Raw genomic sequence first — 25,099 nt, forward strand, 5'->3', positions numbered from 1 at the left:
TGATATGTTTTCTTGTGACTAGAATAGGATATGAGGGATTAGGGAATGAATTTGGTTTCTTTCCTTGCAATTAGAACAAGATATGAAAGATTAGGGAATGAATTAGCTTTCTCTCCTTGCAATTAGAACAAGATATGAAAGATTAGGGAATGAATTAGCTTTCTCTCCTTGCAATTAGAACAAGATATGAAAGATTAGGGAATGAATTAGCTTTCTCTCCTTGCATTTAGAACAAGATATGAAAGATTAGGGAATGAATTTGAATATCTTTCCTTGCAACTAGAACAAGATATGAAAGATTAGGGAATGAATTAGCTTTCTTACCTTGCAATTAGAACAAGATATGAAAGATTAGGGAATGAATTTGAATATCTTTCCTTGCAATTAGAACAAGATATGAAAGATTAGGGAATGAATTTGAATATCTTTCCTTGCAATTAGAACAAGATATGAAAGATTAGGGAATGAATTTGAATATCTTTCCTTGCAATTAGAACAAGATATGAAAGATTAGGGAATGAATTAGCTTTCTCCTTGCAATTAGAACAAGATATGAAAGATTAGGGAATGAATTTGAATATCTTTCCTTGCAATTAGAACAAGATATGAAAGATTAGGGAATGAATTAGCTTTCTCTCCTTGCAATTAGAACAAGATATGAGAGATTAGGGAATGAATTAGCTTTCTCTCCTTGCAATTAGAACAAGATATGAAAGATTAGGGAATGAATTAGCTTTCTCTCTTGCAATTAGAACAAGATATGAATGATCAGGGAATGAATTAGCTTTTTCTCCTTGCAATTAGAACAAGATATGAAAGATTAGGGAATGAATTAGCTTTCTCTCCTTACAATTAGAACAAGATATGAAAGATTAGGGAATGAATTAGCTTTCTCCTTGCAATTAGAACAAGATATGAAAGATTAGGGAATGAATTAGCTTTCTCTCCTTGCAATTAGAACAAGATATGAAAGATCAGGGAATGAATTAGCTTTCTCTCCTTGCAATTAGAACAAGATATGAAAGATTAGGGAATGAATTAGCTTTCTCCTTGCAATTAGAACAAGATATGAAAGATCAGGGAATGAATTAGCTTTCTCTCCTTGCAATTAGAACAAGATATGAAAGATTAGGGAATGAATTAGCTTTCTCTCCTTGCAATTAGAACAAGATATGAAAGATTAGGGAATGAATTAGCTTTCTTACCTTGCAATTAGAACAAGATATGAAAGATTAGGGAATGAATTAGCTTTCTCTCCTTGCATTTAGAACAAGATATGAAAGATTAGGGAATGAATTTGCTTTCTTACCTTGCAATTAGAACAAGATATGAAAGATTAGGGAATGAATTTGAATATCTTTCCTTGCAACTAGAACAAGATATGAAAGATTAGGGAATGAATTTGCTTTCTTACCTTGCAATTAGAACAAGATATGAAAGATTAGGGAATGAATTTGAATATCTTTCCTTGCAACTAGAACAGAGTATAAAGGATTACCGACGACTTGCATGGCATTCATCACAAATATACATAACTAGACTGAATATTTTTTTCTTTACAACTGGAACAGGATGCGAGTAATTAGAGAAGATAAATACATAGGTCCAACAATCTTAATTCCACTGGTCCAAAAATGTCAACGGTCTGTATTTATGAAGGCGGGAAGTTATCATTGGAAAACTATAAACATGTCAAAGTTTTGCGGTACAGATAATTATAAATAAATATATAGCAACTTACTTCAAAAGGTACACATATACACACACACTGCTGGAAGACAATTCTCAACAACATGGTAACACACATCCCAATTCTAACATTTTTTTTTTTTACTGAACTGGAGACCGAAAAAGGGGAAAACAAAAAGTAAATGAATGAAAAATAAAAAAAGGAATATAAAAGTAAAGATAATAATAAACATAAAATAAAGAAAGAAAAAAATTCCCACAACCATATACAGAAGACAGAAAAGATACCAAAACAGACTTACAGTAAAATGACAAAGTTCATCTACTGGAGAATGATGAAAATGCTAAAATAGATAATATAAAAAGAAAAAGAACTTCCTACAACACACAACCCCATACAAAGAAGGCATAAAAAGATCCCAAAACATACTTACAATGACCAACTTTAGCTGTCACAGAATGTTGAAAGGAAGGACGATGGACAACCACTCATCCTGTCCCCAAATCAAAGTTAGTTTGAGCCTCTAATACATCCTTTATTCCTCCGTTAAAAGCAAGATGCTAGAAGGAAGGGAATGGAAGGAAGCTGAAAGGAAGAGATAGAATGTAAGAATGAGATGAAAGAAAGATGGAAGGATTTGGGGGGAAGGAAGAAGGGGAACTGAAAGAGAAAAAATATACAATGATCAAATTTAGCTATCGGAGAATGCCAAGTGGAAGGAAGATGGACAACCACTCATTCTGTCCCCAAATCAAAGTTGGCATGAGCTTCTAATACATCCTTTATTCCTCTGTTACAAGTGACTGATGCGAGACATTACAAAGGTGGGTGGGAGTGTTAGTAAAGAAAGAACCAAGATACTAGAAGGAAGGGAATGGAAGGAAGCTGAAAGGAGGAGATAGAATGTAAGAGAGAGATGAAAGGAAGATGGAAGGATGGAAGGAAGAAGGGGAGCTGAGAGAAAAAAATATACAATGATAAAATTTAGCTACCGAAGAATGCCAAATGGAAGGAAGATGGACAACCACTCATTCTGTCCCCAAATCAAAGTTAGTGAGTCCCTAATACACCCTTTATTCCTCTGTTACAAGTGACTGACTGGACACATTACAAAGGTGGGTGGGAGTGTTAGTAAAGAAAGAACCAAGATACTGGAAGGAGAGGAATGGAAGAAAGCTGAAAGGAGGAGATAGAATGTAAGAAAGAGATGAAAGAAAGATGGAAGGAAGAAGGGGAGCTGAGAGAAAAAAATATACAATGATCAAATTTAGCTACTAGAGAATGCTAAATGGAAGGAGGGATGAGGATAACCACCCATCCCATTCTGCACCAAAATCAAAGTTAGCATGAGCCTCTAATACATTCTTTATTCCTCTGTTTACATGTGGTTATTGATGACATTTCAGGTGCGGTGGCTACACAACACTACAAGGGTGGGTGGGAGTGTTAGTAACCCCAGTCCATGGGTGATGAGGAACAAGAAGGTTACAATAATGTCCCCAGTTAGAGGTGACAATAAAATGAAAGAAATTGGAGGAAATTATACACGAAATCTGTCGGGTGCTGAATCGAAAAACCTGATCATCATGGAGACTAATTTGGTTTGAGTGCTTATAAGGACATATTCTTATTTGCAGTAAAGGAAACAGCTAAAGGGCAAAAAAATAACTTAGACAAAAGAGTCCACTAATCACTGCCCTTATTAAAAAGAGTACAGATTTGCAGTAATGGAAGCAGCTTAAGGGTAACAAAAAGAGAAAGCTGATATGCTCCCTTGTGGATGAGAGGATCAACCCCCCTCACTCTAAACCTGACTTAGTGGCGAGCTTTTTCCTCCAGGGACTGACAGGCTGATTGGTGGATATATTGGTTATATACGCTGTTGGAGTCAACAGAGTGACGAAAACTTTTTTATTAACTTTTTTATCCATACTCTTTTTAGCTTAGGACTCCATGATTATCTTTTTACATTAAGAAATAAGACTTTACTCTGTTGGAATTATATGACTAACACTTTTTTTTCATGTACAAACTCTTTTCAGCTTATGCTAATCTTTTCACTTTAACAAACAACACTTTACTCTGTTGGAATTACATAAACAACTTTTTCTTATACAGTGGTATCTCGTGATTCGAACGCCTTTCAATTCGAACACATTTCTCAAACAAATTTTGTCCTCCAATTCGAACACAAACAAACGGCTGCAGACAAAGCCACCAGCGTAGCCAGGTTGGTGAATGTGATACCGCGGACTCCAGCCTCAAAAAACACCAACCCGAGACTGCCATTTTTTCCTGCGCACTCCTGGCCGTCCAGGAGGACAGCCTTTCAATATTTTACTCCAGGAAATCTGTGCGTAGCGCCGGTGAATCAGTTGGATATTTTCCATGATCTTACATCTGTGTCCTTCCCTTCCCTCTCCTCCATTTCCCCACACAAAATGCATTTACATGTGTTGGCAATATTTAGTTGACAACCAAATATATATCTGGTTGACAATATTTGAGTGATCTGGCTACAGGGCACAACATAAACCCATAAAAATGTTTAAAAAATATAAGGATTTTTGGGCCTGGAACGGATTAATTTTTTCTACATTCATTTCAATGGGATAAATTGCTTCCTAACTCGAACAGCCCAAATTAACCAATTAAGTTCGAATTACGAGGTACCACTGTACAAACTTTTTTTCAGCTTAAAGATTATACCAAACCATTTACTTCAACAAACAAGACTTCACTCTCTTGGAATTTCATGAACACATTTTTTCCTATACAAACTAATTTTTTCACCATTTAGACTATGCTAATCATTTTATTTCAACAAGACTTTAATACTTCCTTAACTTTACTTAACAAAACAAACAAGACATATTTACTGGTTCTGAATGCATAACACCTTGAAGTCTGTCTCTGTGTGTGTGTTGTGGTACGAAAAACCTCGTCTCAAGGGCTGTTCTATGCATGACTTGGGTAGAATATACATTAATAAACCCACACAATACATGGTAATAATGAGAATAATAGTAATAATAAAGTAATAATAATGGAGAGCATCTTATGTAAGGCTCTAACTTAAGCTATATTTGCACACAGCACACGAAATGGTTATGGAAATGATAGTAATAAAAATAGGAATAATAATAATAATGACAAGAATAATAATTTGTCACCTTATTTTTAACACCATGCAGGGCTAAAGATTACAGAAAGAGGAAACTACTGCTAAATCCGCACACACACACACACACACACACACATACATACCATCATCAAGAAGAAGTTACCACCAGGAACACAAGAGGACATAATAAAAAATTGAGGAAGGGAAGATGCTTGAGAGACATAAAAAAATATAGCTTCCCGCAAAGAAATATAAAGGTTTGGAACGGACTAAGTAAGGATGTAGTATCGGCGATTAATGTGCAAAGCTTTAAGGAAAAGTTGGATAAATGTAGATACAGAGACGGGACCACACGAGCGTAAAGCCCAGGCCCTGTAAAACTACAACTAGATAAATACAACTAGGTAAATACACACACACACACAAACTTAGGGTACATAACATTCTAATTTGTCTTTTTAATGGAGAATGTAGTACAGGTTGAGAATCCTTTATCTGAAATTCCGAAATCCAAAAGCCTCCAAAGTCTGAAATCCCCAACACTTTCAGTCCCAGAAATTCCGGATAAGGGATTCTCAACCAGTACTAGAAATTGACTCAAATCTGCACAGCCAGCCAGTCAATCTGTCCGTCAACTCACGCGTCAACTGAACACATCACAGACAGCACTCACTGTCAGGCACGAATCACAGACTTTAGCTTCCCTCAACAGCACAAACGAGGCTAAGAAGATATGTACAGCCATACCTTGGTTTACGAGCTTAATTCGTTCCGGAATTTTGCTCACAAATCAAAAAACTCGTAATCGAAAACTGTAAGTAAGTGTTGTGCTGAAACCCTAAAGATCGCACATTAGAGCACAAACGTAAGTGGACACAAGTGTGCAGGTGCTACCTCTGCAAGTGTACAAAGCTGACTGAGACTCCATTCCCACTGTTTTCCGCTCTGAGTGCTCTCGTCTTGCAGCAAACAAAGGGAACCCACGCTTACGTCTTCAACTCGTGCAAACAGGATATTCGTACACCAAGTCACTGCTCGGAAACCATGGCATTTTTAGTTTTTTTTTTTTTGCTCGTAAATCAGTACACTTGTAAACCAGGGTATTACTGTATATGACTCCTTAGTAAACCTTATCGACTAATACATAACCTAAACTGGCTTATACTTCATCCCTCCTTACTTTTAACCCTCATTTTTCCTCTCTGCATATTCTTTCCTTTATTTATTTACCTGTTTTCTCCTCTCCTCCTCCTCCCCCTTTCTTTCTTTACTTGTTTTTTCCTTCTATTTCATCCCTCCTTTCTTTCTAATCGTCTATATCTCCTCTCTTCATATTCCTTCCTTTTTTTATTTATCTGTTTTCTCCTATCTCCACCTTCTTCTTGATCTGTTTTCTCCTCTTTCCTTTCTAATCCTCAATTCTCCTCTCTCTCTCTTCCATTTCTCTTTTCTTTCTACCCTTCCTCCTTTCTCTCTCTCAATCTTCAATCTCTTTTTATCTATCATCTCTCTGCTCCTCTCCTTTCTTTATCTTCCTCATCTCTCCCTCCTTTCTTTCTACTTCTAATATCTTCTCTCTCCTTTCTTTCTACTTCTAATATCTTCTCTCTCCTTTCTTTCTCTCTTTATTTTCTCCCCCTTACTGAACTGACCTCTATTCTAATCCTCCTTTCTTCCTAACCTTCATTTTTCTCTCTCCTTCTCCTTCTCTTCTTTCTTTCTATCCATCATCTTTCCTCTCTCCTCTCCTCCTCCTCCTTTCTTTTCTTTATCTGTTTTCTCCTCCTCCTCTGTTCCATTCCTTCTTCCTTTCTTTCCAACCTTCATTTCTTCTCTCTCTCTCTCTCCACCTTCTCTCCTTTCATTATCTATCCTCATCTCTCCTCTGCTTATTCTCCTTTCTTTTCTTTATCTGTGTTCTCCTCCTCCTCTGTTCTATTCCTCCCTCCTTTCTTCCTACACTTCATCTCTCTTCTCCTTTTTCTCTCTATCTCTCCTCTCTCCTCCTCCTTCTCTGTAAATGATATACAAAAAGAAACTAACATCAACTAACTCTATGATCAATGGTAAGTTCCCTGCATAGTAAAATAATGTTGCCTTAAGTTCTATAAATAATACTTTTAAAAGCCTTCACTCCCTCCCTCCCTCTCTTCTTACGTACATGACTTTGCTATTAAACTCTAAATAAAGGGTTTTGATTTCTTCTTTCCCTCTCTCTTTTTTCCTTCTATTCTTCATATTCTTTCTTATTCCTTTTCACTTCACTCCCCTTACTCTTTCTCCCTTCCTTTCTCTTCTCTTCCCCTCCTCCAACCCTCTCTTCTTAGGTGCATGATTTTGATACTAAACTCTAAATAAAGGGTTTTGATTTCTTCTTTCCCTCTCTCTTTTTTACTTCTATTCTTCTTCATATTCTTTCTTATTCCTTTTCACTTCACTCCCCTCACTCTTTCTCCCTTCGTTTCTCTTCTCTTCCCCTCCTCCAACCCTCTCTTCTTAGGTGCATGATTTTGATATTAAACTCTAAATAAAGGGTTTTGATTTCTTCTTCTCTTTTTTTTTCTTTTCTTCTTATTATGTTTTGGTTTGTGTGTTATTCCTTTTTTACTTCACTCCTTTTACTCTTTCTCCCATCTTCTTCCCTTCCCTTTTTCTTAGTCTTCTTAGAGACATATTTTGATGCTAAATTCTAAAGTCTTTCAGTATTTCCTCCCACTCTCAGTTTTCTTTCTTTTCTTCTTCATTTAAGTTTCTCTGTTATTCCTTTTTCACTTCCCTTCCCTTTCTTCTTCCTTCTCCTATTCTCTTCCCTCCCTCCTACTCTTTCTTTCCATATCTCCTTCTCCTCATTTTTCTTTTTTCATATGTTTTAGTTTTTCTCTTCTCTTATCTCTATATAACTCTCTCTCTCTCTCTCTCTCTCTCTCTCTCTCTCTCTCTCTCTCTCTCTCTCTCTCTCTTTCATTTCTACTTTCTCCTACTCCTCTTGGGTTTATTATTTCATTACTTTCTTCCTCATTTTTGTTTTGTTTTTGTTTCTCTGTGTTATTCCTTTTTTATTCCTTTTCCCTTACTCCTTCCTTCTCCATTATCTTCTCTCCCTCTTTCCTCTCCCTCCTTCCCCTCCCTCGCTCTCTTCCTCTCCCTCACCCCCTGACATTATTTTCACCCATTCTTATCTCTGTGCCATATCCTGTCCTTTCTCTCTCCCTTCCTCTCTCTCTCTCTCTCTCACGCCCTCCACTACAGGTTATGGCTACACTCCACTCCATTCCTCTCTCTCTCTTTCCCTAAGTTTATTTTCATCCACTCTTATCTCTCTACCATATTTCTGTTCTCTCCCTCCCTCTCTCTCTTTCCCTCTTTCTCACTCCCTATCATTCTTTTCCATTCACTCTTACTTCTGTCATTCTCCATTCTCTTCCCTCCTTCCTTCCTTTCCCTTATTCTTTTATTGTATCATTTTTCTCCCTTTTCTATCCATTTATTTTTGTCACCCTCACATTCTCTCCTTCCTTTCTTTCCCTCACTCTTATTTGCTGCCATTTTTCTATCCTTTCTATCCACCAAAGTCTCCCATCCACTCCTGTTCTGTTATCCTTCCATTCACATCCACTGAGAGAGAGAGCTATCTAATAATGCTATCCACTCATCCACCTGTTTCCCATCCACTCACCAGTAGTGGGCATGGTTCCGCTAATCCAATAACAGCTAATTAGCAAAGCTAACATTTTCGTTAGCTGATTAGCGTTTTCGCTAACTTTGGAAACAGTGGACCAACTAGCTTCGGCTAAATGTAGCTCCTCCTCCGCTAACTTACGTCCACTTAAAAATTCATAGAGGCTTGTTCTTGTCTGTTGTGGGCAGACACAGCACCAGTTGAGCCACATGGCGCAATGATTCTAGGGCTTCCACTTTTCGGAAAATTACGCCTTAAAGTAGAGTAATTGGACAATTATTTGGGAAACTTATTGTCTAAGCTATAACATAGAAGTTTCAGGTCATTAGGTGTGTTTTTTAGGGTTTTAGAGCCAAAATACTAAACCAAAGCTAAATCCATATAAAAATGTTAGCGGTTAATGGTTAGTGTTAGCTCCCACTTATTTAGTTCAATGGTTTAGCGTAAGCAAAGCTAACTTTTTAGTTAGTGGATTAGGGTGAGGTGGACATAACTCGTACACGGTCACGAGACGTACAAAGGCCGTCTTGTTGAAGTAAATCATCGAGGAGAGTCTCGCTTCCTACAGTAGAAAGAAAATGAGACACCAACAGCTGACGCAACCATCTCATGCCGCAAGCCTCACGCCTGAAAATGCTAGGCGAGTTTTTAAATTTTCGAGTTGTCTGATGCAATTTTCTCGCCTCATAGTATAGTGTATGGTGATTGTGAATATGTCTTAACTTTGCTGGTGAAGGTTTCCATGGCGAATATGATCATATTGAAAAGATATTTGCATGGAAAGATATTGTTGTGCCGAGTTTTTGTGTTCGTGGGAATCTTGTAAACAAACATGTGCATAGTTCACGAGTCGCACAGCTGGTGGATGCAGAATGTTATTGTAAGGCCTGGTTACAATTGACGAGCATAGAAAACCACCTAAAAATTACGACTTAAAACACTGTCATCACTTGCATAATTGGAAGTCCAAACAATCTAAACTGATACCTCAAAGGAAGCCCACAGCCTAAGGATTACTATAGGCATTTGGGTTTGAGTCTTGGTGCAAAGCCAGATTTACAAGAAATTTATTTATAAAATTGTACGTGCCGTGAACACCTCGTGTACGAGCCGTGACCCCCTGGTCACAAGCCGTTCAGCAATTGAAATAAAAATAAAACCTTCCTATGGAGAAAAAATATTCTCTGGGGAAGCCCAACAGATACTCATAAAGGAAGGCCATTTCCTGAGGAGTATTATGCACTCTTTGTTTTGCCTGTTAGGGCAAATACAGATTTTTAATGAATATTTCCCACTAGTAGTACGGGTTGTGTCCACCTCACCCTACAAGTTAGCGAAGCTAACTTTTTGGTTAGTGGTGCCCACCACTGCCACTCACTCCTATCCACACACACACAAACACACATATACCCACTCCATCCACACCTTCAAATCCACCTAATAATACAAGTTAACCCATCACTGCAACACTAAGAGACACCAGTCTAACAATGCTATCCACTCATCCACATTAGATTCACATCCACTCACACACACAACAGAGGAAAGAGATCTGGGAGTGGTCATAACAGACAAGCTATACTTTGGAAAGCATATAAATCGGATAACTGGGGAAACATACAATCTTCTTAGAAACATAAAAGCAGCATTTACATATCTAGACGAAGAAATGGTGAAGAAACTAATAACATCGATGATATATCCAAGACTGGAATATGCAGTATTAGTGTGGTCACCTAGATTGAAGAAAGAAATTAGAAAGTTGGAAAGAATACAGAGAGCAGCGACCAGACTACCAGAAACTCTGAGAGAACATACTTATGAAGAAAGACTGGAGAAATTGGGACTAACAACACTGGAAAGAAGAAGAGAGAGAGGGGACCTAATAGCATTATACAGGATACAAGAGGGATTGGAGGAATTGGACAGGGAAGACTTAGTGGTACGTGATAGGAGGGAGACAAGAGGGAATAGCAAATAATTGAAGAAGAGCATCTGTAGGAGAGACATCAAGAAATACAGTTTTCCATACAGAAGTATAACAACATGGAACAAACTTGACGAGGAGACTGTGTGTGCAAAAACGATTCATGAATTTAAAGCCAAACTGGAAAATAAGCGTTATGGAGACGGGACAGCACGAGCCTAGTACAGCTCTTTTCCTGTATTTCACAACTAGGTAAATACAACAAGGTAAATACACACACACACACATTCCCAGCCAATCCATTACACTTCAAATCCACCTCATCCAAGTTAACCCAGCAATCCATCAATTCGTAACACTAAGAGAGCCATTCAGTGATCATATATGCAATGCCATGTCTCAGTCTTTGGTTTCTGCAACAGGAAGGGAAGGGAAGGGAAGGGAAGGGCAGGGAAGTGAAGTGAAGTGAAGTGAAGTGAAGGGAAGGGAAGAGTTCTGAGCCCACACTAATAACATGTCACAGCCTCCGTAAGACACTTAAGGGGAAGGAAGAGGAAATGGAAGATGGAAGAAGGAAATAAGAGTAAATGGAAGAAAAAAAGTTATGGAAAAAGAAAGAAAGAGGAGAGGGGAAGGAAGAAGGAAAGAAAGGATGGAAAGGAAAGAAGAGAAGATGGAGGAAAGAAAGTACAGGAAAAAAGGAAGAAAGAGGAGATGGGAAGGAACAAGGAAAGAAGAAATGGAAAGGAAGGATGAGGAGATGGAAAGAAAGTAATGGAAAAAAAAAGGAAGAAAAAGAAGATGGAATGGGAAGAAGAGGAGAAGCAAGGAGATGGGAGGGATGGGGATGAAAGGAAAATGAAGGAAAGGAGATGGAGGGAAACATGGAAGGGGGAGATAGAATGGAAGAAAGGAAGGAAATGGAAGGGATGGAATGTAAGGAAGAGGAGAAGGAAGGAGATGGAGAGGAGAAGAAACAGACGGAACAGAAGAAAAAGAGATGGGATGGAGAGGAAAGGAGAAGGAAAGAAAGGAAGAAAAGAGGAAAGGAATATAACAGAAGGAGATAAGAAAGAGATGGAAGGAAGAGATAATAGAAAGTAAGGAAGAAAAAAAGAAAACTAAAAGAGGTTAACCCTTAAAGCGCGGGTGTCGACAATTGTCAACGGCTGGTGCCTGGACTCAAACCGTGGGTGTCGACAATAGTCGACAAGCCAGTTTTTCACTTAACGCGTTGACAAATTTGTTTGTGAAGTAGAGTAAGCATGTCATTTTCTTTCAAACAATACCCAACCATGCTCTCTTGACTAATTTTTGGTCAGTGTATGCCAGTGTTAGCTTTGAGAAGATGTCCGCTAGACATCCCACCTCCTCTCACCTTCCAGTGAATTTCATCAATAAGATGGGGGCCATTTGACCTCAGAACAAATCAAGGACATCAGGAAAGCTCATAAGTTAAGTTTTTTTGGGTGTTTTTCACATAAACTGTATAAAGTTTATGCCTTTTATTACTAAATCATAGAAGGGAAGTCCACTAAGGGTGGAAAACTGTCTATAATAATGCATTTTCAGTGATCTTATTCAATATTCTGTACTCACTCTACCAATGGTCATATAGATTTCAAATTAACGTCAAAGGACAGGTGAGGGTATGTACTTTACAATGATACTTCATTCAGTCACGTGTGTTTTGTAGCAGTAAAGGTATGCAAGGTTGAAGTGAGGTATGTTTTAGCCTGAATATGCCCACGTGGGAGGACAGGCACGGCATACAACCCCGCACCTTAAGGGTTAAGGATCAGGGAGGAAGACAATAAATAGAGAAAGAGTAAAGAGGTAGAGAAGGGAAGGGGGAGGGGGAAGACTCACACAGTCAATGACCCTCCCAGCCTACCATGGCCAGCACGGGTCATCACATGAGCGTAGCCAGGCACCGATCTCCCCACTGTTGACCTGCATTAGGCTGGTGTAGGTCGTCAGCTGCCACGGGGAGGGAGAGAGAAAGAGAGAGAGAAAAGGTCACAGGGATGTCTTAGAATGTGTAAGGATGTGCAAGTGAGTTTTTGCATAAAAGAATAAATAAATAAAAACTGTGTGTCATACAAAAGCAACCCCCCCACACTAGTCCCCCTTGACCCCCCTGCCCTCCTCACCCCCCTCCCCTTGCTCCTTCCTCCCTTCCCCACACCCTCCCTTCTACCCTCATCCCCCCCTTACCTTGTTGAGCACCGGGCGTGTGGAGAGCACATTGTAGAGCAGGGGCAGGGACATGTTTGCCCGCCCAGCGGCCCGGAGACAGTGGACGGCAGGGGTGCGTCGGTCGTCGTAGAAGGGCGGACTCACCCACTGGTCGTAGTTTGTCTCCACCAGGAACCAGGCAGAGGAGGAGGAGGAGGAAGAGGTGGATAGTTTGGTGGAGAGGTCATCGGTGTGGAAGTTATCCCGCCAGCGAGTGATGATGGTGCCCTGTGAGGTGAGGAGGAGGTTGCATTTAGGTATCTGGACGAGGAAGTGATGAAGAAGCTGATTGTGACAGTGATTATCCGCGACATGTGATGATGGTGCCCTGGGAGGAGGTAAGGAAGAGGTTGTTTTTCAATATCTGGATGACGAAATGATGAAGAAACTGATTGTGAGTGATACGTCCAAGGTCGGGAAACGCAGCAATAGTGTGGGCGGTGAGTACAAAATTAAATAGTATAAGGAAAGTAGAGAGGATTCAGAGGACAGCAACAAAACTGGTTCCAGGACTAAGAGATTTAACATACAAAGAGAGATTGAAGTGGTTGAACCTACCGACACTGGAACAGAGAAGGGAGAGAGACACTAATTGGGAGACAGGACTGACCAAGCTTGAGCTCAGACTCTGTATAGTACAAACAGGTAAATACAAATAGGTAACCTCTCTTTTGGCCACTCTATACTATCTGTCATCTGTTGTGGGAGTGGCAAGTAGCAGTCTTTTTTTTGTTCTCCTACACTCTTTTCGTTGCCCTTGAGCCGTCTCCTTTGTTGTAAAAAAAAATAAATAAATAAATAAATAAAAAAAATAAAAAAAAACCCACCTGCCCCGGCTTTGCCCCGCCCAGGATGAAGTAGACAGGTGCCAGGAGTCGGGTGTGGGAGAGCATGTGTTTGGCTGCCTCGTACGTCTCCGCCCCCTCCATCACCTCCCTCGTTATGAAGGCGTTCCATCTGAGAGAGGAGGAGGAAGAGGAGGAGGAGGTTAGGGACAGATGAGAAGAGGAAGGAAGATAATTGAGGAGGATGTGAAGGATAGAAGAATGGACAGGCGAAGAAAGGAAGGAGGACTCAGAAAATTCCTCTATGCTTCCTTACTAATGAAACTTTCTATACAACAAAATGAGGTCATTCTTTGATTTATTTCATTAGGGGCTGGCTATCATGCATTTGAAGATACCCTGAATGTGACCTAACAAAACCAAAACAAACACTATAGGTCTTGACTCTGAAAATTCATATATGCTTCCTTACTAATGAGACTTTTTATACAACAAAGTGAGGTCATTCTTTGGTGATTTATTCCATTAGGGGCTGGCTATCATGTGTTTGAAGATACCCTGAATGTGACCTAACAACACCAAAACAAACACTATAGGTCTTGACTCTGAAAATTCATATATGCTTCCTTACTAATGAGACTTTCTATACAACAAAATGAGGTCATTCTTTGGTGATTTATTCCATTAGGGGCTGGCTATCATGTGTTTGAAGATACCCTGAATGTGACCTAACAACACCAAAACAAACACTATAGGTCTTGACTCTGAAAATTCATATATGCTTCCTTACTAATGAGACTTTCTATACAACAAAGTGAGGTCATTCTTTGTTCATTTATGCACTAGCTCATCATCTTGGGGACAAACTTTTTGAATCCCATTAACTGGACTATAACTCTATCTAATTTCATAAACTCTATTACAAGTTGACTGCATATCACTACCCAGGTCTTTCACAGGTACTTGTGTCATGCCCCGGGAGCTTCATTTTCTATTTCCTCTATTTTCCAACACGTCCTCTGCGTGTATCGAAACACACGAGAAGTTAATCAAGATCAGGGTATTCGCCGGCTGCCTGGGATTGAACCCGCGACCAGCGTGACGGGAGAACTACTCCTTACCGAGTCGGCCAAAGAGGTACCCCACTGGCTAAGTGGGTTATGGGAGGCTCGTTCATCAGGCATAGTCGGCGCACTACACTTGCTTTTGTATAAGTAATTATATATTGAGAGCTGGCACATCTGCAGAGTCAGTAGACCAGGTGAGGAAGAGGAAGACATTAGTGAAGGATGAGGAGAGAAGAGGAAAAATGAAGAGGAACTGAAGGATGGCATGTCTAAAAGAGGAGGAGGAGGAGCCTGGAGAAGAATGAGAAGAGAGAAAAGAGAAATAAGGAGGAGGAGGAGGAAGAGAGAGAGAGAGAGAGAGAGAGAGAGAGAGAGAGACACAGGAAGAAGAGGTAAAGAGATAGACAGAGAGAAGAAACGAGAAAATGAGACAGAAATACACACAAGGAAAGACAGACAAAAGAAAGCAACACACACACACAACTTACTTCTGCTTATGATCACCCAGCAGCATCCATTCCAGCAGTCCAACGTAACCGCCTTCCATGACAAACCTCTCGTCCAGGCTGAAGGTGAACTTGTCCTGTGAGAAAGAGAGAGAGTGAGGGACCTTTACACTACTCCTCCTTCTCCCTTACTTAACCCCCTGACTGCAGATTTCCTACAAGAAGACATCACCAAGTTACAGGAATGGAAAAAAAGTGGCTGCTATAGTTCAATGAAGAAAAATTTTAAGTCCTGCATCTTGGGAGGGATATCCAGCATACTAATACCACATGGGAAACAGCGAAACACTCCACTATCCACCACAGAGGCAGAGAAAGACCTTGGAGTGTATGTTACCAGGCTACCAGTGAAGGCCAAATCCGTGCCAATTGCGGCGCTGTTAATTTCCACTATCTTCTCTTCTTCCTGACCACCTCTTCTCTTCCTCCTCATCTTTTCCTCCTCTCCTTCTCTTCCCTCTCTTCCTCCTCCTCACCTTCATGGCAGTCAGCACCCCTCTTCTCACCCCTTCACTGTCCCTCTCTCTTCTTCCATACCCTTCTTCCCTTCCTCCTCATCCATTCTTATCCCTTCCCTTCTCTCCCCACCCCCCTCCTCTTCCTCCTCCCTTACCATTCCTCTGTTCTTCCTCCTCATCATCTCCTCTCACCTCTTTCCTTCCTCCTACCCCCCTCACCCCTTTCCTCTCTTCCTCCCTCTCTCCAAACCCCTCCCTTCTTCCTCACCACCCCTCTTCCCCTCCTCCCCTCCCCTTCACCTTCTTCACAGCGGTCATCACCCCCACATAGCCAGCGTAGTTGACGGACTCATAGACAGTCTTGCCGTCGCGCTGCCACTCCTGCTGCACCACCAAGGGCTTGAGCAACTCCGCCACCTTCCACGTGTGCTCCTTGGGGTTCCACCTGCACGCAGATCACACACAGAGGGAAGGCAATAAGAGTAGAGGGATGAAAATAATAACAATAGGCGTGTGTGTGTGTATAGCCAGGGATGAAAACTAATGAAAGGTCATCATCATCATTTCATCGACGCCTGCTCCTCGGAGCTCCCACCAGGGGATGGCCACGGCAGAAGAGCTTCCTACTTTCTCTATCCAGACACTCCCTCCTTGCCTGCTCAAAGTTTCTCAAGGATCTTTCCCCCCTCTCCCTAACATACTCTTGCACCCTATCTCTCCATTTCACTGGAGGTCGTCCTCTAGCATTCCCTCCCCCTATCTCACTCACATACACCCTTCTGGTCATCTTACTCTCCTCCATTCGCTCCATGTGGCCAAACCACTTTAAAGTCCGTTGCTTCACTTCTTCCACCACTCCACTCCTTCCCTTCACCCCTGTGACACATTCCAAAATGCTCGTACACACTTCCATTACTCATTCCATCCATTCTATTCACACCACAAGCACTCCTCAAATAACACATTTCCACTGCCAGCACTCTAGACCTCTGACTTTCATTCCAGGCCCACGTTTCACTTGCATATGTGAGGGTTGGTACTATTATTGTATTTCTCAAATTCCTCTTTACCTCCATGCTCACACTTCTGCCATTCATGATTTGTCCCAAAGACCCTACCACCCTTCTTCCTTGCAATGCCCTTTCTCTTATCTCTCCCTCCATACCACCATGCTTACAAATAACTGATCCAAGGTATTTAAACTCATTGACCTCCTCCATTTCTCCACCATTCAAAATGATTTTGCATTCTTTTTCACATTCAATTCCCACTCTATATGGGCATACAAAATCTACAACCTCACTTCTTCGCTCACAAACCACCACTTTACTTTTGTTGACATTTACTTTCAGCTTTCTCCTTTTACAGACACTATCAAAAACACTGACCAAATTTTGTGAGTCACTTTCATTTTCTGCAATGAGCACTGTGTCACCAGCAAACAGTATCAAATTCAGTACCCACTTCCTTTCCTCATCAAACATTCTTACTCCAACTTCCCCAACTTTGCCCTTCATTTCTCTAATAACACCATTCATATAAATATTGAACAACCATGGTGACATGACGCACCCTTGTCTTAAGCCCACTTTTATCTCAAAATGTTCACTTGTTTCTCCAGTAATTTTGACACATGCAGATGCATCCTCATAGAAAGACTTTATTGCACTAAGCAGTTTTCCTCCCACACCATAAATCTTAAAAACATCCCACAATGCAATCCAGTCGACTCTCTCATAAGCTTTTTCCAAATCCATGAAGGCAGCGTATAGTTTCTTTCCTTTTGCTATTATTTTTTCTACTACCATCCTGAAGACAAATATCTGATCCACACATCCCCTTCCCTTCCTGAAGCCTCCTTGTTCTTCACTGATTTTCTCTTCTGTAAGTCTTTGCACCCTCTCTATTATGACTTTTCCATATACTGAGTATACGGGCATACTCAGGAGACTTATACCTCTATAGCTCCCACATTCCCCTCTCCTGCCCTTCCCCTTGTAAACTGGGACAATGATGGCTTTCGTCCAGTCTGCTGGCACCCCCCCCTCCCCCTCCCATGTTACTTCACATATCTTGACCATCCATTTAACGACTACACATTTCTGCTGTGATTCCATCAATTCCTGCTGCCTTTCCACTTTTTAATCTTTTTATTGCCTGATTTACTTCTTCATATGTTATACTTCTTTCTTTACATACTCCTCCTCTACCTCTACTCAAAACTGCTGCTGTTACAGCTGCTGGATGTCCATCCTCAAAATTCATTAAGTTTTTTAAATATTCTCTCCATCTCTCTTCCACAGCTTGGGTGAGGGAGGGAGAATGAGACAGAGTAAGGGAGAGGAAAGGAGAGAGATAAGATGAGGGTGAGTGAGGGTGAAAGACAGTGAATGAGTGAGTGAGTGTGAGCAAGAGAAGATGAGAAAAAGGGTGAGAAAGACAGTGGATAAGGAATGAAGGGAGAGAAAGGAGAGGTGGGAAAGAGCGGTACTTAGTGCGGTAGTACCGCATCACAAAAAAGTACCGCACTACCGCAAAATTTCTGAAAATACCGCACTAAAAAATCCTGCAGTACTTTGAAAACTCCCGAAGACGACATTTGCAGCGCGGCATGCTCACAGAATTATTATTATTATTTTTTTTTTTTTTACAGTGAATCGGACTCAATCAGTCAATTGGTATCAGTCATCAGAATCAGTGATTCAATCATTCTGACTTTTCAGTCATTGTTCAAAATTAAATACTAAATAGACAGATTAAACTACTACACTGCGAGTCTTTTTTAACCTGCGCGGTGCCTCCGTGGTGCTGGCAGATTTTTCATTGTACTATTTTAAGCATGTTTCCTTTGTTTGGATAGCCAGGATAGGCACTGAAGTATTTTTTATTTTGACTACCGCTACCGCAGTACCACACTGGGAAAGATAAAAATGGGACCGCACTACCGCAACTGCACCACTCCGGAAAAAGTACCGCACTACCGCAACCACACTACTGATTTTTCAGTACCGCACCCACCTCTGAGAGAAAGTATAAGGGAGAGGAAGAGCGAGGGTGAAGGAAGGGAGGAAGGGAGATAGAGTGAGTGAGTGTGAGCAAGAGAAGATGAGGGAGAGGGTGAGAAAGACAGTGAATAAGGAACAAAAGAAGAGAAAGTATAAGGGAGAGGAAAAGAGAGAGAAAGTGAAGGAGAGGAAGAAGGAAGAAAGAGAAAGTGTGTGGGAGTGGAAATAGGAAAAAGAAGAGAAGTAACAATGTAATGACCAACACCCACCCCAGGAAGAGGCCAAAGTCGAGGTTCCTTCCATGGTACAGCTTGCCGTTCGCGTCCTGTCCGATGATGGAGGTGCAGAATGTGAACACCTCGTAGAAGATGTTGTACAGGGTCACCTCAGACACAAGTAGCCCCGATGCCTTGCTGATGCCCTCCACCTCCTCACGGTAAGGGGACGGCAGGGTGGTGGTGAGCTGGGAGGGGGAGGAAGGGTGTGGTGGAGGTAGTAGTAAGAGTATAAGGAGAGTATTAAGTAAGGAGTATATAAAAAATGACAATAAGTATGACAATGATGATGATGGCTCTCGTGCTCACATGGTCCAGGTTGTTTATGACGACATTGAAGAGCCAATCGCCGAGCAGCCCACGAGTTAGGTTCCTCATGTCCGACACCAGGGCCCTCAGCTGTCAAGACCAAGAGAAAATAATAAATGATAAAAATGTAGAAGAAAGAGAGGAATGAGAGGGAGAAGAAAAGGGGGAAAGAGAGGGAGAATATAAAGGGATGGGGGAGAGAAGGGAAAGGGAGGGAGAAAATAAGGGGATGGGGGAGAAAAGGAATAGGGGAGAGAGGGGAAAGAAAGGGGGGAAGAGAAAAGTGAAAGGAAGGGAGAAAATAAGGGGATGAGGGAGAGAAGGGAGAGGGGAAAGAAAGGAGGGGAGAGAAGGGAAAGGGAGGGAGAAAATAAGGGGGTGGGGAAAGAAGGGAGAAGGGACAGAGGGGAAAGAAAGGGAGGAAGGGAAAAGGGGAGGATGGTGGGAATATCTACTACTGCCAGCTATACCTTTTTCCCCTTCTCTTCTCTCACTCCTGTCCCTCTTCCTCCTCCTCCTCCTCCTCTTCCTCACACTCCACTTCTCTCACTCCTCCTCATCTTCTTCTACTCCTTCCTCCCACTACTTACACAACCCCCTCATCTCTCTCTCTCTCTCTCTCTCTCTCTCTCTCTCTCTCTCTCACCTGGTCCCTCTTGTCGGTGATGAGCTGCGTCCACCTGTCCTGAGGCGCCAGATTCAGGTTGATCACATACTTGGGCACGGCAGCGCTGGGGGAGAGAAGGGGAGGTAAGGGGGAGGAGGTGATGGGGAGAGAGGGGTGATGGGTGGAATGATGGAGTGGGTGATGATGAGGGGGAGTGGAGTGGGGTGAGAGGGGAGTGGAAGGAAGTGAGGTGATGGGGGATGGAGGGGAATGAGGGGGGAGTGAAGAGAAGGGATGGAGATAGTGAGGGATTGTGAGGAGGAGGAGGAGGAGGAGGGGAGGAAGAAGTAGGAAAAGGAGAAGGAGGAAAAGGAAGAGGAGGAGAAGTAGGAAAAGGATTTACATAGATTTACATAGAAAATCAGACCACACAGACCCCATGGTCCAGACTAAGTGGTCTGTCCTTAAACCTAAGTGATTTTACATGAATCAGATGGCTCCAAAACGTTGCTTTTCTACTCTAGTTAATATTAAGTTCAAGGAAGTGACGGTCGAGCTTGTTTTTAAAGGAGTCAATTGTGTTACACTGGACCACTGATGGTGGGAGCTTATTCCATTCTCGCACTACAACGTTGGTGAAGAAAAATTTGGTGCAGTCTGAATTTACTTGTCTACATTTGAGTTTTGTGCCATTGTTCCTCATTTGCAAAGTGTCATCGATCATAAACAATTTTGTTCTGTCTACATTCGTGAAACCATTAAGTATTTTAAAACATTCGATCAGTTTTCCTCGGAGGCGACGTTTCTCAAGAGAGAACATGTTAAGGGTGGAAAGCCTTTTTTCGTAGGATTTGTTGCACAAGGAAGGGATCATTTTTGTTGCTCGACGCTGAACACCTTCTAGTTTAGCAATGTCCTTTGCATGGTGGGGAGACCAAAACTGTACCGCATATTCCAAGTGGGGTCTGACTAAACTATTGTAAAGCGGAAGTATTACATCTTTATTCTGGAATAAAAAGTTTATTTTAATGAAGCCCAACATTCTGTTCGCTTTATTTGCTGCATCGATGCATTGATGTGAGAATTTGAGGTTTGACACGATTTTAATCCCCAGGTCCTTAACGCATTGAACGCTTGTGAGTTTAACGCCGCGCATTTCGTAATCGAACTTCTTATTTTTTGTTCCAACCTGAAGGACCAACACTTGTCTATGTTAAAGAGCATCTCCCATTTATCCGACCAAGCTGAAATTTTGTGCAAATCCTCTTGGAGGCTTTGCCTGTCTTCGTCAGTGAGAACCGAGTTACCAATCTTTGTGTCGTCTGCAAATTTACTGATACGATTATTGAGTCCAACATCCACGTCGTTGATGTAAATAATGAAGAGCACTGGGCCAAGAACCGAGCCCTGAGGGACGCCACTAGTGACCGGCGCCCACTCTGAGTTAAATCCGTCAATCACAACTCTTTGTTGTCGGTTGCTCAACCAATTCGCGATCCATTGGTTTACTTGACCGTCAATGCCTATTTGCTTTAATTTATAAAGTAATTTATGATGTGGGACTTTATCAAACGCTTTCTGGAAATCAAGATAGACTACATCCACTGATTTGGTTATGTCATAAATTGAGAAGAGATCGTTATAAAAGGTCAGTAGGTTTGACAGGCAGGATCTTTTGTTACGGAAGCCACGTTGTGAATCCCCAATTAATGAGTGGCTTTCGAGGTAACTCACAATTTTGTCTCTAATTATGCTCTCGAGTAGCTTACCTACAATTGAAGTTAGACTAATGGGTCGGTAGTTACCTGGTATTTTTTTGTCTCCTTTCTTAAAAATCGGTGTCACGTTAGCCTTTTTCCAATCCGAAGGGACGATGCCTTGTCGCAAGGACATATTGAATATTCTTTAAGCAGTATAGGATATACTGTCAGGTCCAGGACTTTTATTTGTTTTAAGTGAATGGAGAGCTTTAAGGACTTCATCGGTTGTTATTTCAAAATTAGGCAATGCATGCTCGAGATTTACAATAGTTGGTGTTGGTGGTAGCGAGAGTAAGACTGTTAGTATTAAACACCGAGGAAAAGTAATTGTTTAAGAGGTTTGCAATGTGTTGGCTGTCAGTCACTAGTGCACCGTCGCTGTTTGTTAAAAGTCCAATACCACTTTTGATCGCCTTTCTGTTGTTTATGTAACTGAAGAAAGATTTTGGATTATTTTTACAGTTGGCTGCAATATTTTCTTCATATCTACGCTTTGCCTGACCTACTAGTTTTTTTACTCGTCGCCTGGCATCGTTATAAAGTCTAATGTTTTCGGGCGTGCTTTGTTCTTTCTTTAACCTGTAAAACAATTTTCTCTCATTGACTGATTGTTTAATTTCGCTATTAAACCACGGTGGGCTTTTATTAGTGTTAATTCGCTTCTCGCACAAGGGGACGAATGTGTTCTGCTGAGTGAGTAAGTGATTTTTAAGGCTTAGCCAGGCTTCCTCTACGTTGCCGTCATCTGATAGTTGTATTTCTGTTAGTTTTTGTCGGATTTCTACGAAGTTAGCTCTTTTGAAATTGGGCACCTTTACTTTATTTTCAGTCACTGATGATTGAGCTTTAATGTCGACGCGCACTAATTTATGATCGCAAGAACTGAGGTGTTCTCCTACCATGACATTACTGACTAGGTTATCTTGGGTGGTTATAACAAGGTCGAGTATGTTATTTTGTCGAGTTAAGGAGGAGGAGGACGAGGAGGAAAAGGAGGAGGAGGAGAAGGAAAAGGAGGAGGAGGAGAAGGAAAAGGTGGAGGAGGAAAAGGAAAAGGAGGAGGAGGAAAAGGAAAAGGAGGAGGAGAAGGAAGAGGAGGAGGAAAGTAAAGTAACAAATATATCAGAAAGGAAAGTTAAAGGGAGAGGAAAACAATAAAGCTGAAACTCATGAGTGCCCTAAAAAACAAAGACAAAAGGGAAGTAACATAACACATACAATAGAAATTAAATACTGTATATAGCAAGGAAGACAAAAAATATCACCACAACTGGAGGAAGAGGAGGAAGAGGAGGAAAGCAAACTAACAAATATATCAAAAAAGGAAAGATAATGAGGTAAAAAGAAAAGATACCCAAATATAAAAAGTAATCATATATAACTCAGTGCAATTACCCCAAAAGACACCGACAGCTCACCTTTTGTTAGGGGGGAAGGCATTCACCTCACAGCCCACGAACTGAAACGGAACAACGGCAATTACGTTTGTGGTGTGGGTGGGTGGGTGAGGAAGGGAGAGAGAAAGTAAGGGAGAGGAAAAGAGAGAAAGGGTGAGGGTGAGGGTGATAGTGAATGAGGAAGGGAGAAAGACAAAGTAAGGGAGAGGAAAGGAGAGAAAGGGATTGGGTGAGGGTGAAAGACAGTGAATGAGGAAGAGAGTGAGTGAGTGTGAGCAAGAGAAGATGAGGGAGGGTGTGATGAGGGAGTTGCTGGACTAACTTAATGACTTACTTTTTTTATATAGAGAAGATAGCGACTCAACGGTGAAAATAGAAGAGGAAACAAAAATAAACCCATAATGACACTGTTCCTGCAAATAGTGTTAGTAGAAGAGTTAGAAAGAGAGAGGTCACAGTCATTGGATCGATTGCCCCTTTCAGAAAACCCTCCCCAGCAAGGTCAGAGGTTAACCCAATAGCTGCAGGGATCATGTTTCTTAAAGGCCCCTCTAAGTGAGAAAAATGGGAAAAAATCATCACTCACGCAAACCATTCCATAATATATATCAACGCATTTGTGATCAGGTTGTGCATCATCTACTTTGGGGGTTTATATCAAGGCAAAAATTTGGCCTGTCCCTGGTACATAGTAAAGCCACAAATTTGGCCCATCACTACTACTGGGTTAAGTATTCGACAGATACAGTATAGCTCATTTCCTGTGTAAGGCAACAAGTATATGTGACTCATTTCCTGTATGAGGCAATAAGTGCAGTGCGTTCCTCTCTCTCTAACCCTTTTATCTTTCCTTCTTTCCTACCTTTTCCTTCCCTTCCTCTCTTTTTCTCTCTCTCTAACCTTTTTATTTTTCCTTCCTTCCTACCTTTTCCTTCCCTTCTTTCACTTTTCCCTGTATCCTGACACAACCTCTCTCTCTCTCTCTCTCTCTCTCTCTCTCTCTCTCACCCACAACCAAGTATAGCTGTATAATGTATAAAACCTGTATAACACAACTAGGAAAAATACACCCACATTCACATACACCCATCCACACCCACACCCACACTCACCCACACCTACACCCACCCTCACCCACACCCACACTCACAGGGCTTTTCTGCACCGTGACAGCCTCAGCAGCAGGGGCGGGGCTCAGCATGCAGCACGTCAGCGCCAGCAGCATCAGGGAGGGCAGCAGCATTGTGTAGCCTTTCATTCTCTTGACTGACTGGTTTGAGCTTCTTGACAGACTGGCCTGAGCTTCTTGACAGACTGGCCTGGGGTTTCTATATACGTGGCAGTCTTCTTCGGTGGCTGTCAAGGGGTGTCAAGGTTCTTCTTCCTCTTCTTTTGGCTGTTTTAAGCTTGACTGTCTGGCCTCCGTTTCTGTATATGCGGATAGTGTTCTTTACTGTCCGTCAAGGTTATTATGCGCTGGTTTGAGCTTCTTGACAAACTAACTTGAGCTTCTTGACTGTCTGGCCTCAGCTTCTATATACTTGACAGTCTTCCTTGGTGGCTGTCAAGGTTACACGAATTAAGGATCAGCTGACCGTGATTCCGCGAGGTGGTGAATCAGCTGGCTACTTCTTCTTCCTCTTCTTTTGGCTGATTGACAGTTTTGAGCTTCTTGACAGACTGCCTTGAGGTTCTTGACTGTCTTGCTTGAGTTTTTTATATACGTGGCAGTCTTCTTTGGTGGCTGTCAAGGATATTATACGCAAAATAAAAAGGATCGCCACTACTTCGCGTGGTGAATCAGCTGGCCCCTTCTTCTTCCTCTTTTTTTGGCTGATTGACAAGTTTGAGCTTTTTGACAGACTGCCTTGAGGTTCTTGACTGTCTTGCCTGAGTTTTTATACACGTGGCAGTCTTCTCCGGTGGCTGTCAAGGTTATTATGCGCAAAATAGGAAAGATCGCGAGGTGGTGAATCAGCTGGCGGGAGTGGGAACCAAACAGCTGATAAAGACAGTTGACAGTTACCGTATTAATTAATCACATAATACAATGAAAACTTCTTCTAATCTCTCTCACCCCCATTCCACTATTAAACTCTTATATTCTTCATTTTCTTTTTACCTCATTCCTTCCCCTCACTTAATTCTTTCTCTCTACCACTTTCCTCTTTCCTCACTCCACTATACACTAAGTCTTTTACAATATGCCTTCACTTCTTTCTCTTCCTTTTTACCTCATTCCTTCCCCTCATTCCTTTCTCTCTCCTCTTCC

At 41.5% G+C, this 25,099-nt stretch overlaps 1 protein-coding gene and 1 long non-coding RNA gene across 2 annotated transcripts; one reads left to right on the plus strand and one right to left on the minus strand.

The window, feature by feature from the left end:
• Positions 1-467: 467 nt before the first annotated feature.
• LOC126995411 (uncharacterized) lies at positions 468-4,957 on the plus strand. The gene is made up of 2 exons (XR_007750304.1): positions 468-2,514; positions 2,806-4,957. It is a non-coding gene; the product is annotated as an uncharacterized LOC126995411 (long non-coding RNA).
• Positions 3,038-24,810, minus strand: LOC126995407 (acid ceramidase-like). The gene is made up of 10 exons (XM_050854923.1): positions 23,978-24,810; positions 22,849-22,889; positions 19,710-19,794; positions 19,064-19,153; positions 18,749-18,942; positions 15,775-15,919; positions 14,999-15,093; positions 13,486-13,615; positions 12,638-12,886; positions 3,038-12,400 (listed from the first exon to the last, which is right to left on the minus strand). Exons 1-10 carry the CDS (start codon positions 24,083-24,085, stop codon positions 12,311-12,313), a joined length of 1,227 nt encoding a protein of 408 aa, XP_050710880.1. The 5' UTR covers positions 24,086-24,810; the 3' UTR covers positions 3,038-12,310.
• Positions 24,811-25,099: the final 289 nt, after the last annotated feature.

This window comes from Eriocheir sinensis, chromosome 8, assembly GCF_024679095.1.
Source record: "Eriocheir sinensis breed Jianghai 21 chromosome 8, ASM2467909v1, whole genome shotgun sequence".
NCBI classification, from domain to species: Eukaryota; Metazoa; Arthropoda; class Malacostraca; order Decapoda; family Varunidae; genus Eriocheir; species Eriocheir sinensis.